The 13,830-nt window shown below is 32.9% G+C and overlaps 1 protein-coding gene across 1 annotated transcript in view; it reads left to right on the forward strand.

The window, feature by feature from the left end:
* LOC118190866 (histone-lysine N-methyltransferase SETD2-like) overlaps positions 1–13,830 on the forward strand; it is a 150,002-nt gene that overhangs the window by 122,631 nt on the left and 13,541 nt on the right. Inside the window, exons 17-18 of the mRNA XM_085824106.1 lie at positions 3,187–3,383; positions 10,538–10,682. Coding sequence (XP_085680232.1) covers positions 3,187–3,383; positions 10,538–10,682 — 342 coding nt within the window. The remainder of the gene's footprint in view (positions 1–3,186; positions 3,384–10,537; positions 10,683–13,830) is intronic.

Here is a 13,830-nt window from a genome sequence, read left to right on the forward strand (position 1 = left end):
TAATGTTTTGGGGGTTATATATTATGTATACAAGTCGTATGTAATTTGCAAATTATTTTGTTTTCAAGTGGTACCATAATTTATTTACCTCTCAGTGCAGCCAATGTGCATTACACGGACAGACTGGAATTTTCTTAAAACAAACCTGGAAACGTCAGGGAATTTCATTTTCCTGTTCAAGTGGCAACGCTGTACAATAGCTCATATTTTTGGTACAGTCAAAAGTCGTTAATCCGGACTCGTCGGGACTTCGGCGATTCCGGATTATAGATCATCAGTTTAAATCTGGTAAAATGGCATGCAGAAATTATAAAAGTAAAAATATGGAACCGTAATTTACGAAATAAAGAACAATTATGATCTAAAGGGTATCAAAATTGACAAAAGAAAAGCTTAATATTTATTGGTTTACTTTATTAAACATTTCTTTCAATGTAAGTTGTTTCAGTTGCTTCGTTTTTTATGTGATAATACATTCTCTTTAATTCTATAAACAGACATAATTTCTTGTTCAGTTACAAAGTTCCGCTGTTCAAGTCCTATAATTGCTGTATCGAGAATACCGACTAATTTCTCAATCGAAATTTTTTCGTTTTCAATAACCTATGTCACTTTCTTCGCTATCGGAAGCGAATTATAATGACGAGGCATTTGATTTAAATCATATCAAAGACGGAGTACATTGAGATGAAATACTACATTGAGTAAGCAATTATAAGCCAAATAAAATAAAAACATCTGCCCTTAAGATAAGGATAGTGCTGATAAATCAACTTCCAATTCATTGCACGCCGCCGCAGCGTTAAAGATAAACAAAGTTTAGATAAACAAAGAATATGCCTTTATCCATTTTTTGTTTAATGGACTCCGAAAGATACTTTCGCTTTGTATATCCTTTACATATTAGTAAATATATATCGGAAATTCTATTTGACATAATCGAAAGTTCAAGCTTACTTTTATAAAATTGCTCTAACAGTCTGCAAAAAATAATAATCCGGATCCAATTCGAAGATTAAGGAACAACGCAATCTGCAACATTAACTGAAATAGATAATTAGATAATTTTAGCTTAGCTTATCCCGTCCATTATACATTAAACGCGCATTCGTAAACGTATTTTGCGCACGCAAATTCGCAGCGGTAAAGGTCTTACGCGCATGCGTCAACGCGACTCATGCGCAGAAAGTTTGTAGCTTTGAGGTCCGGATTATAGATCATTCCGAATTATGGGTGTCCGAATTAACGACTTTTGACTGTATACCGTTTGCTTTCATGGCCATTATGATTTACTGCCACATTACAGCAATTGCAATTTAATCTCACTGGGAAACTGCTTATTCATCCAAGGAACAAATATATGTGTTATTGATCCTCAGGAAAAAAAAATGTGTATCCTTTATGATATTTATTATACGCATATATATATAGTTCCGTATAATATTTTATAAAACCTCATTTTTCTGAGAACCAAAACACTTCTGTGTTAGATAAGTGGAAGTTGATTTATATTTATTTCCATTGGAAATTATTTATTTTTCATTTTTTTGGTCAAAAGATGTTGTTAATTAAAATTTCTGTGTCAAATATTACAGTTCATATATAAAACGAATTCACTTCCTATCATAAAATTAAATATTTTAGCAGATATAGACAGTGGTTTGGAATCAGACTTTCACTAGAAATTTTCAGCAGTGCTGATAGCAAAAGCATATAAAGAAGATTCACCTCTATTTTTTTAAAAATGTTTCAAAACCTGTCAGTGACTAAAAAGATAAAACAGTTGAATGAATAAAAAAGCACTTCAAGTTATGGCAGTCTGGATGTTTTTGTATGGTTCTTATCATGTGTGTCATAAATACAGGACAATTTTTCCGAAATTGTTATCCTTTAAGACACATCTAGCCGTGTTGTGCTTTGAATAATAATATGCTTATCTGAGTTAATATAAATCTGCAAATAATGGTTATTAGAGGTGCAAAATCAACATAACGTTCAGTAAATTTGATGGACTAATTTCAAAGGGCTTTTAATTTTGATTGTAAAACATTCTTCTTCAGCTACAGAAGTGCAGATGACAAAAGAGAAGCCTATGCTCTAGCTATAACACTGAGAGGAAAGATGTCAAGTTACTGTTGCTATCTATTGATGAAAAATGGAAACAGTTATCAAATAATTTCCTTAAAAGCTGAGGGTAAAGACAGGCTGGAATAGGGGCTGTTAATTAGAACTGAAAGTTTTATAAATACAAAAAGCCTCTAGAAAATCTGTTTTATCAACAGGAGATGGTCTTTGATTATTTTAGCCGCAGAAAAATAGATGAGATTTTCTGAACAATAGTGTCGGACAATAGGGCATTTATGTTTCTCTTTTTTCTTAATACAGTACAGAGTCCGTAATCCAGACTTGTCTCGACTTCGGCGATTCCGAATTAGGGGTTTTTCCGGATTATAGATCATCAATTTAAATCTGGTAAGATGGCATGCAGAAATTATACTATTAAAATTATGAAACCATAATTTATGAAATAAAAAGCAATTATGATCTAAAGGGTATCAAATTTTACAAAAACAAACAAAAAAAAAAAAGCTTAATATTTATTTGTTTACTTCATTAAACATTTCTTTCAATGTGCGCATACATAATGTATGTGCATTCTCTACACACATGCGTAAAGTTTGTGGTTTTGAGGTCCTGATTATTGATCATTCCGGATTATTGACTTTGTACTGTATATGTCTCCTGTTTCTTAATTGGAAATATTAAGGCTTTCTTAATTTGACCAGTGTATCTACTGATGTTTTATTTCTTAGAAACTGTTTTTCTTGGGCTTCAAAAATTATTCCCATATTATTGAAAAAATTGTCTATTGAAAATAAAAATTAGGTTTACAAAGTAATGGTAATTTAAAAGTATTAAAATAGAAACTGTTGTCTTGAAGGAAAGGATTAGATAATAAAAAATCCTGTGATTAAATATGTATATTAAATTTTCTCTTAACCTATTGGTGAGTTGCAACCCATACTTGAGGAACCATCGTTCTAGTTAATAGAACATTATTCTGTTTAATTTGCTTTATAGGTATTAGTGTGTAATGTTTCTCCAAACAAAAGTTTAAACTGCTTAGCTTTTCAAAATTTACTTAAAAATGCAAAGCAATTAATAATCTAAGAATTTCTGGTTCAGGTCCCTGTGCAAACAACTGCTGCTTCTTTACCAGTTCAGACAACTAATGCATTGCCTGTGCAGGCTACAACATCAGTGACTGTTCAGCCCCCTGCACCTGCAGTTAAAGAGGAACCTAAGCCTGTGAAGCTTCCTAAGAACTGGAGGACAGCCACTGATTCTGAAGGCAATGTTTATTATTATCACTCAATTACCAGGTAAAAATGGGTTTTAGATGTTCGTTAAAATTAGTCTTTCTTTTATGTTGAAAATTTGAATGACTGTGTTTATTTCAGCCATTATAAAGAGTATGACCAAATTTTTCAGCTTACTTTTGTCAGTTTATTTATTATTGAGTGATAAACTTAATCTCAACTTTATGATAGCAGTTTGATTAAAGAGTGATTGTATGGCAGACCTGAAAACACAGATACAGTTATAACTAGTAAAAGAAGTATTTCTGCATATCCAGAAGTAAAGTAATTTTGGAATGACAAAACATATGATATGAAACCCTAAATTAGCAGTCATGTAATCATCATTAGTTAGAATATATTCCTTTTACAGATGCAGTTATTTATTCCTAATTAAAATACTTCCAACCCCACAAAATGTTACTATTATTTTTATTGAATAGCAGATTTGAATAGAATTTTTATTATACTTTCACATGTTTAGAGGCAAAAATTAGCAAATCTTCCTGAGCCATCATCAGAGAATATGTGTTTAACAGTCTCATTTGATTAATTTTGCAATGATATAAGTACCTGCTTGCAACATTTAGTTTAAATATAAAAATAGACTTTATATTTATATTTTAAATCTAAAGAAACTGTTACCATTGAAAATATATATGAGATTAAGTTTATAAGACTTAAAATAATAACTGCATGTGAATATTTAAAATCTTCACTAAGAAATCTGTCATTTTTTTCTTAAACCTGAAATTGGTGTTATTGTTTTCACTACTTGAAATGTAAACTTTTTCGGACAGAAAATTGTTACCAATTAAAAGTCATCAACAATGTCAATTTCCCCCCCCCCATGTTATAAAAATGCATTATTCATCAGCATAAGAAAGTGAATCATTCAAAAACTTTTTATGTTTAATATTTACAACATTAAGTCATTTTTAATGCCATATATGCACATCAATTGCAAAATTGTAGACTGTATTTGAGGTGTATGTTGTCATTACATCAGAAATAAAATCTTATGCAAATGATAAAATTCTGAAATAGCAATCAGTGAAATTTTTAATCTAATGTATTATTATTTTTTATTCAAATGATAATATGCTTTTCCAGAGCATTTTGATACTTTTTTTATTTACTTTGATCTGTGTTCTAAAGGAGCAAAAAGTGTAGGAACAACTGGATATGCTTTTTAAATTCGGTTTTAATTTTATTTAACAGCAAAGTTCTAGTTTATGAGATGACTACAAAACCTATTTATTTTTATTACAGTTTTTGAATAGCTGTAACTTATTGTATGTATGTGTATATAAATTTAATCATCAGTTTTCCTTCCGTGATTATCTCCCAGGAAAGGAAATGTAAAACTATTGCAAATTGAAATTAGGAAATCTTAATACCCAAGAGAATTGTGCCAAAACTACATAGGCTATTCAAAAAGTAAAGTACGTTTTAGAATTTAAAAAAAAAATAAATAAATAAACATTTTTATAACAGTACATGAGCTTGTTAATTCCATCGTCATAGAATGGTTGCTACCTGAGACTTCAATACACAAACGCCTGCATGCAGTTCCTCTCGTCATCATTGAAACACTGTGAAAGACAAGTCTTATGTGTGTAAACAAGTAGAAATCACTAGGAGCAAGGTCCAGACTGTATGGTGGATGACCGAATAACTCCCATCCGAAACCATCCTTGAGCCATGCGCTGTCATGAATGAAAAAAACCTTGGAACTCAGACTTTCCTTGGTGCTTGTTTTATATTTCTCTTCTTAATTTCTTTAATGCTTCACAATATCTCTCATTATTTATTATTTCACCACGTTCATAGTAATTCACTAGAAGCACACCTTCCCTCTTCCAGAAAACAGTTTCTATGATTTTTCTTGATGACAATGTTTGCATTTCCTTGGTTTTCTGGGAGAACTTTTGTGACCCCACTCCATAGACTGTTGTTTTGTCTTACAAGTCACAAACTTTACCATGTCTTATCTCCTATTAAGACACAATCAAGAAGTGATTTACCATGTTCGTGGTACACCTCAAGAAATGTCAAAGAGGCTGCCATGTTCTGACATGTTTTGTGGTCATCTGACAAGAGTTTTGATACCTATCTGGCACAAAACTTGTGATAGCCTAGGTCTTGCATCACAACACCAATCAACAATGTTCATAAAATTTGAGGAAATTCAAGTGAGAGCTCAAAAATTCTGTAGCGGCGGTTTCCATGAATCTTTTCGTTGATTTTCTTTACCAGTTCAGCATTAATAATGCTCGGCCGACCACTTCACACTTCCTCGTGAACATTAGTGCGATCAATTTTAAACATGATACACCATTGTCTACTCCAGCTTCACTCATTATGTCGTTTCCATACACCGTGCAAGGTTCCCGATAAATTTCAACTGATCTCAGTTTTTTGATGACCAAAAATCTAATTACTGATTGCACTTCACAACTGGCGAGATTTTCTATTGCCGCACACATTTTAAACATTCACTATGAACAAAGCAGAGGCAACACTTACTGCCAACGATTACAGCTAAATGCGTAAAGATTCAGTAAATACACCAAGATGCTGATACTAATGCCATCTCTCACCATGTAGTGGCAAAACGTAAGTTATTTTCTGAATAGCCCCCGTATTAAAGAACTGCAATACACCTAAAAGTAGTTCAAAATCTGCAATGGCATGTATCAAAATTGCACATTTCAAAAAAGGAAAGCACATATATAAAAACAAACTTGATAGAACCATATAAATATGTCAAAAGTTGTTAATTAAAATTTTTGTGGTAAATATTCCAGTTCATACGAGGGCTATCCAGAAAGTAGATTACGTTTTGGAATAAAAAAATAAACAAAGTATAGGAAACAAATTTTATTATATACAGATGAAAGCCACACTCAAATACTACTTTTCTACATAGTCACCATACAAATTAAGGCATTTATCGTAGCGATGTACGAGCTTGGAAATTCCTTCGTCGAAAAATTCGGCCGCCTGCGCCTTCAACCACTTCGTTACCTCTTCTTGCAGCTGTGCGTCGTCATCAAAACGCTGCATAGCCAGCCACTTCTTCATTGCTGGGAATAGGTGGAAGTCGCTCGGTGCCAGGTCGGGACTGTACGGCGGATGAGGAAACAACTCCCACTTAAAAGATTCAAGAACTTTACGAGTGACATTTGCCGTGTGGGGCCGGGCGTTGTCGTGAATCAACAAGATCTTAGAGCTCAACATTCCTCTGCGCTTGTTTTGAATTGCTCTTCTGAGTTTTTGGAGAGTTTGGCAATACCTTTGAGAGTTTATTGTAGTGCCTCTTTCCAGGAAGTCCACCAAAATTACACCTTTTCTGTCCCAAAAAACAGTCGCCATCATCTTCCTTGCCGACATTGTTTGCATGCATTTCTTGGGTTTTTGGGGAGAACTTGTGTGCCCCCACTGCATTGATTGCAATTTCGTTTCACAGTTCACATGTTTCACCCATGTTTCGTCACCAGTAACGATGCGATCGAGTAAAGAGTCCCCATCCTTATGGTAAGCGTCCAAAAAGTTCAACGCTGCAGCCATTCGCTGATTTTTGTGGTCCTCTGTCAAGATTTTTGGAATCCATCTTGCACAAAACTTGTGGTAACCAAGCTTTTCGCTGATGATTTCGTGCAACAAACTTCGCGAAATTTGTGGAAAACTCAAAGAAAGTTCCATTATTGTGAAATTTCGATTTTCACGGACTTTAGCATCGACTTTTTCGAGAAGTTCGGCGGTCACTATGCTGGGTCTCCCACTTCGATCTCCGTCGTGAACATTGGTTCGGGCATTTTGAAATCTTATGACCCACTGACGCACTCCACCTTCAGTGATAATGTTGTCCCCATACACTTCACGAAGCTGCCGATAGATTTCTATCGGTTTACAGTTTTTTGCAGTCAGAAACCTTATTACTGAGCGCACCTCGCAGCTCGCGGGATTTTCAATTAACGCAGACAATTCAAACCGTCACAGTATCTGAACGGAGCACAGCACGAACCTCTCACTAGCACGGCTAGATGCAGACTGAGCTGCGCAACGCTCTGACCCCAAGATGGCCGCGCTAGCCCCGCCCCTAGCGGACACAGACGGAAACGTAATCTACTTCCTGGATGGCCCTCGTATCTAATAGGAATCCATTTCCTATCATAAAATTAAATATTTTAGCAGATATAGACAGTGGTTTGGGATCAGAATTTCACTAAAAATCTTCTCCTCCAGTGCTGATAATAAGAACATATAAAGAAGTTTCACATGTCTTCATTTTAAAATGTTACAAGACCCGTCACTGACTAAATACATGAAACAGCTGAATGAATAAGAAAGCACTTCAAGTTATGGCAGTCTGGATGTTTTATATGGTTCTCTCATGTGTGTCATAAATACAGGACAATTTTTCTTAGATTGATATCATTCCTGATACATCTAGCCTTCTTGTGCTTTAAATAATCATATGCCTATCTAAGTTATGATAGCAGGTGCCAGTATTAAGTAAATTATTGCTGATTTTTCAGAAGAGGGTTGACTTATCAAGGGGAATTAACTCTCCCCCAAAAAATTTGCAATAATTTGGGTATGATTACATTTCGTCTGCCTTGCATGTTTGAATTCTTTTAATCATGAGAAACTAGTATATAAAATTTATATTTAAATGAATAATTTTCAAATATCGAGGCAATTCTCCGATACGATCAAAAAAGAACATTTTTATGAGAAATTTGTTGTAAAAACTTATGGGGAATTTAGAAATATCAATGCATATCAAACCAGTATAAGAATATTATATAATTGTAATGTCTTCATTACTTGTATGTACAAAAATATAGGCTAAAAAATATTTAATTTTAATTCTAACTTACAGTTTAAATTCTGTAGCTGCTATTGTGAAGCTTTTAATCAAAAATTATTTTATATATTATACATATGGTTATTATAATAATTATACATATATGCATATGTACTATAAAAGTAATAAATTCCGAATGCCAAGTTGTTTTCTAACAAAAATATCTCAATATTATTTCTGCACCATATGCTGCTGAAAAATTAATTAATTATGGACAAAATAGAAAGAAATTTAGAACCAAAACCACAAAATATGGAAGAATTTTAAAATAGATTTTACTGGTTTTAAATTTCATATCTTTCCTGTCTTTGTGGTTTTGATATATATATATGCACACCAATAAAAAAAAATTAAGAAAGATAATGTATTATATATGTACAAGTATGTAAGCCATTTACTTCTTTGATTTGCATGTTTTGCAATGCAGGAGTGCATCTTAAGTTAGAATCTTGATATCAACCTTTTTAACCCTTTGATTACTTTAAATGTTCTGGCAATAATGCGGCATTTCTCAGTTTTTGCTTTGACAGCGTGAAGGCTAATAATTATGCATAAATATTCCAATTTCAAATTTTTACCCTTCCCTTCCCTTCCAAACTCCACCAGTGTCTGTGTGGTTCAGACTGCAGCATACTGGAGTTTTACCTGCTGTGGTTTGAAACCAAGTAAGCAGGCTGACTGCATGATCAGTTTTTGTAGTTTTCCGCATGAGTAATGAGCCATTTTCTCTCAGAAAGTCCTCTGTGAAAGCATCACTCTTCTTCGACAGATAGTCTATGTGGCTTTGCCCTATTTAAATAGTGTAATCTAACCTATATCTCCTTTCCAAGAAAGGGAAACCCTAAAAATCCCTTGCTTTAGCCTTACTGAAGAAAAAAAACGAAAAAATAATGGCTCATTTGGCTGTTTGTTCCATAAAGAGGGGAAGTATTTGGTATTCGTAGTTGATTTATGGAATGTTGCAGTATTTTTAATTATCTTTTCCTCCCTGGTTCTGGCTGATAGATTTTTTGACCTAGAAAGTATGAATCTGGTGGTCCCAGAAAACTCATAAGCAAGGAAATGTAATCCTGGAATGACTCCAAATTAATGGAATGGATGTTCTATTGGCCATGGGAAATATTTCAGAGTTTTGGCCTTCAGCAACAACCACAAGTAAAAAAAAAAAAAAAAAATACAGGCAACCAGCTTGGTAAAATAAAGCTATCATCTTGCTGGGGAATGGGTAGCTGAAGTTTCAGCAGTGTTAGCAAAATAATTTTAGATATGTTTATATTGGTGGATGTTATTATACTTGATCAAGCTACTTTTACTCTACAGCTTGTGTATTAAACTGCTTTTATAATTATAGTTGTTGATAACATTCCCTTTCTTTTTACATTCTGAACCATATAATAACTTAAAAACATACTGTAATAAATATTAAGATCACTTGTACCATATATATGGGGCCTTTTAGTTACTTTTATGCAAATGGTAAATAAAATTTTTTTGTCCTCTGATATAGCTGCCAAATCTTCTAGTTTTCTATTGTTTCTTCAGGTCTCTTAGTAGATCACAGAATCTCCCATTTTTTTAATTTTTAGACTTTACAAATGAAAATATTTCCCAGCAATAAATGAAATTTTAATTATGCACATTTTATTCCCCTATCTGTAGTAGTTTACAGCATAATTTTTCTTATTAACTTATTTTATATGATCAAGATTGTCTTTTTCTACTAGAGACATTTGTAGAACTTCTAATGAAGATTCAACTAATGTTTAATATGTTATTTTTGTGTATCATTTTGTTTTACATAACTAAGTAGTATGTTCATTAACTGTTAATTTTATTTTTATCACAGAAGTATTTAAAAAATAAGAACTTGCTTTCTGTGCTCTGCAGTACTTTACCTGCTCTTAATATTAAAATTTTCTGTCCATGACAGCTGCAAATGTGCAACTGTTTTTAAGTTTTTTAATTCTTCGGGAAGCAGCTTTGTAAGAGGTGGAAAATATGATAGTTTTTAACAACCTGAAATTGAATTTAAGTGTTTTGGGATTTCTTTTGAAATAGTATCACTGTGCAGTGCAAAAACCTCATGAAGATTTCTGGTTTTCATATTTCAAGGTTGGATTATGGTCTCTTAATTTTAATTTAAATTATCAGAAGAAAAACTTCTATCATTTTAACTAATTACTGACTAGAAAACTTTAAAAACTGAGGGAATTTGTTAAAAATCTGATTTGGATTTGATGCTGATTTGGAAATGTTTTATTATAATTAACTTATTCTTTATACGTTAATTTATTTATTGTAGACAAACACAGTGGGATCCTCCTGATGAAAACCAAGTGGAAGAAGATTCTGCTGATGAGGATTCTGATTCTGAAGAATCTGAGTCTTCAGATACACCTACATATGATGAACCTAAAGTGGTTTCAGTTAAGCATTCTAAAAGAAAGGTATCAATTTTCTTTTTCCCAAGTTAGATTTTTTTTTAATCTGATGAAATATTAACATTAACAAATATCATCGAATAGTTATGTTTTTCTTGCTAATTCAATAATTTAGAATTTTATCACTATTTATAAATTTTTAATTATTTCTTGCCAGAATTTTGCAGTTAATTTTTAAATTAAATTTGTAAATTCATTTTTTAATTATTATAAAATGAAAAAAGAATTATGAAACATGTCTTCTCAGTTTTTGTGTGCATTTATGTGAGCAACTCTCAGTTCTCTGTATTGTTAAAATCACTGAACACTGGTAGTTCCCACCTGGGTTCAATTCCAGGCTAGCAGCTAGCCCATTAGTATAAGCCTAGCTAGCCTAGGGTTCATATGTATGCAAGAAACCAATTTCCACTAGAAGGTCCACGTAGGCATCTCTCCCCATAGCAGATAGTCATTGTGTCCTTTACCATAATCAACTAAACCAAAACCAAACCATCCCAATTCTCTGTGAGCATTAATGAAAGCATGAATTATTCTTTTTAAATGCATATTATTATTTAAATGTTCCACCCTAAGGCACTGCATGGAAGGGAGGGATACCTTCGTGGAGAACTTTCTTAGGAAAACTGGCTTGTATTAAACGTTACACGTGGGGAAAACATGAAAATGCCCATGCAGCCAACCCATTTGCAGGATTCGAAATTCAAACCGAACTACCAGTGTTCAGTGACTGTACTACTTGGGCTGCTGGTAAGCCATAATGTGGAGTTAAAATAACAATTGTTTTTATGTTTTTGTTCAGATCATGAAAGTATGAGTAAAACTCTAATGAGACTTTAAGTGTTTTTAGTTGTAATTAGAATGATAAAAAATGTTCAGAAATTGGAATTTTAGGTTTTAATAGAATATCTGAGTGTTTGGTAACTGAGATAGAGTTCTAGCATTTAAAAAAAATGTAATCTTATGGTTCCCCCCCCTTTCTTTCTTTCTTTCTTTCTAGTAAAAGAACTTTGTGCCATTTGACCTTTGTATGTCATAGATTTCATCTATAAACTGAATTTTAAGATGTCTTCTAAATACCTTCTATTTTTTGTGCTGTTTGAGATTTAGACAAGCCTAAGGATAGTGTGTCTTATTTTGCTTTTAATCAGTAATATGCTGTTCATAACAATCGTTATTAATATGACTAGTTTTACATAAGAGAAATAATAACTTAAATGTTTCTTTTGGCCTTTTTAGTGAAGTGTGTGAGTATGCTAATGCGCATGCTTTTCAAACCTTACATAATTCAAAAAACTATAATACTTCATTGTTTAGTAAACAAAACATCTTTAAATGAACATTCCTGTATTTTTTTTCCCTTTGAACTGATACACAAGTGGTCAAAAGTGTATTTGCTGTTTCCATCTGTTTATTTTGTTTTAATGAAATACCAATCAATTGAATATGATATCTTAAAAAATGGGAAAAACAACTAAAGGTAATTGATGTTTTTCTCCTGAATAACTAAAAAGAAAAATATAATACCTGTTTTATTAGTAAAACTTATTAGCCAACTTAGGTTTGGCCAATACTAAGGCCAAACGTGGTGGCACTTTATTGTGGAAGCACCTAATAGGTGAGCCACTGTTCCTTCCTATGAAGGGACAGACAATTACAGCCATGCTTTCTCGGGGATTAAAACCTGAGCCTTTCATCATCGGAGCAGGCTTCCCTGTTCACTATACCAATCTGAGTGGCTGTGGTGTAAAAAATAAAAATACTTTTTATATTTGATATATTTTGAATCTGGATGATGTATGTAAAAGAAAATCATATTTTTCAAACTTTATCTAATCACTTTACCCAGTTAGGCATAGTCTGTTTTGTAATTTTCAGATTCCTGTATTACCATTTCATTTTTTCTGTGCAGTACATTATGAACTGCATTTGCTAAATAAGTACGTTAATGCTAATGGGGCGGCAGTCACCATTATGTGGTACCTTGTTTATATCATTTTGTGCATAGCTGTGCAGTGTTTAATGTGCACAGTGTTAAAGCTAGCATGTGCTTTCCTGTATACACAGCAATCTGTTTTCACTTAAAAAACATCAGAGAATAACACATATTTGGCATTGCTGACAGCTTGACTGTTCACATTAAGCGTTCTATCTATTACACAGTTTAGTCTCATTAACCCTCTGGCTGATCATCCCACGATTTCCACAGGCAACTCAAATGTAGCAAAATTTGCTTATCCAGTGATTTCCAGGGGGCATATGTTTTTCTTCCTTTATTGAGGAGTGCATCCCGTTTAACCATTGAAATAAATTATATACAGTATTAGGCGTTTAGTTTTCGTTTTGCCCAACAGATATCATTAGTCCACTAAATTGTGCCATTTGAAGGCACGTGGTATTAATGCTCAAACTTCACTTTTTGCAGCCTTTTTTCTTACAGAAATGGCTGCTAGAAAATGTTCAGCGATTATCTTGATTATTTAATTAAATTATTGAATTATTAATTAGATATTGAATCTGGTGCAAAAACTGTGAAGTTGGACTTTGCCTTGAACCCTGTTTTGAACTCTATCATACTAAACTGCATTTCTAAGGTATTTTTCCCTCAGTGCTTTATATTTTCTTAAATTGTATACATTTTACTTTTTTATATTATGCAATAAATAGAAATTAACTGTAATTCGACTAAAATTTCACCAAAAAGTTTTTTTTTTTTTTTTGGTGATAACATCTAAAATTGGTTTTTCTTGCAACTTAGTTTCTCATGATAAAAATCTATATAAAAAATATTTCTAGAAAGAAAAAGGGCATTTTTCAATTCTAAAATATATATAGATTTAAAATATGAAAAATAAAATGGAAGCGATTTCAGTCCACAAATCGAGCAGTCAGAGGGTTAATGCGATCACCTGTCAAAAGCCAGAATTACCACCTTTTGCTGAGCGAACCACTGCGAGACGTGCCAGAAGACATTCAGTAGGCTTCTGGAAATTACACACATGAATGTAAGGCCATGCCGATTCCAGTGTCATGGGCAGCTGCGCTAGGTTACACAATTGAGGTTGATTGGTGCTATCAACATGATCGAGGTATTCCCATGGATTCTTAATTGGGTTTAAGTTCAGAGAGTTTGGTGGCCAGGGGAGTACAGTAAACT

This window comes from Stegodyphus dumicola, chromosome 9, assembly GCF_044657685.1.
Source record: "Stegodyphus dumicola isolate Sdum_Otavi_A_Nest chromosome 9, ASM4465768v1".
Classification (NCBI taxonomy): domain Eukaryota; kingdom Metazoa; phylum Arthropoda; class Arachnida; order Araneae; family Eresidae; genus Stegodyphus; species Stegodyphus dumicola.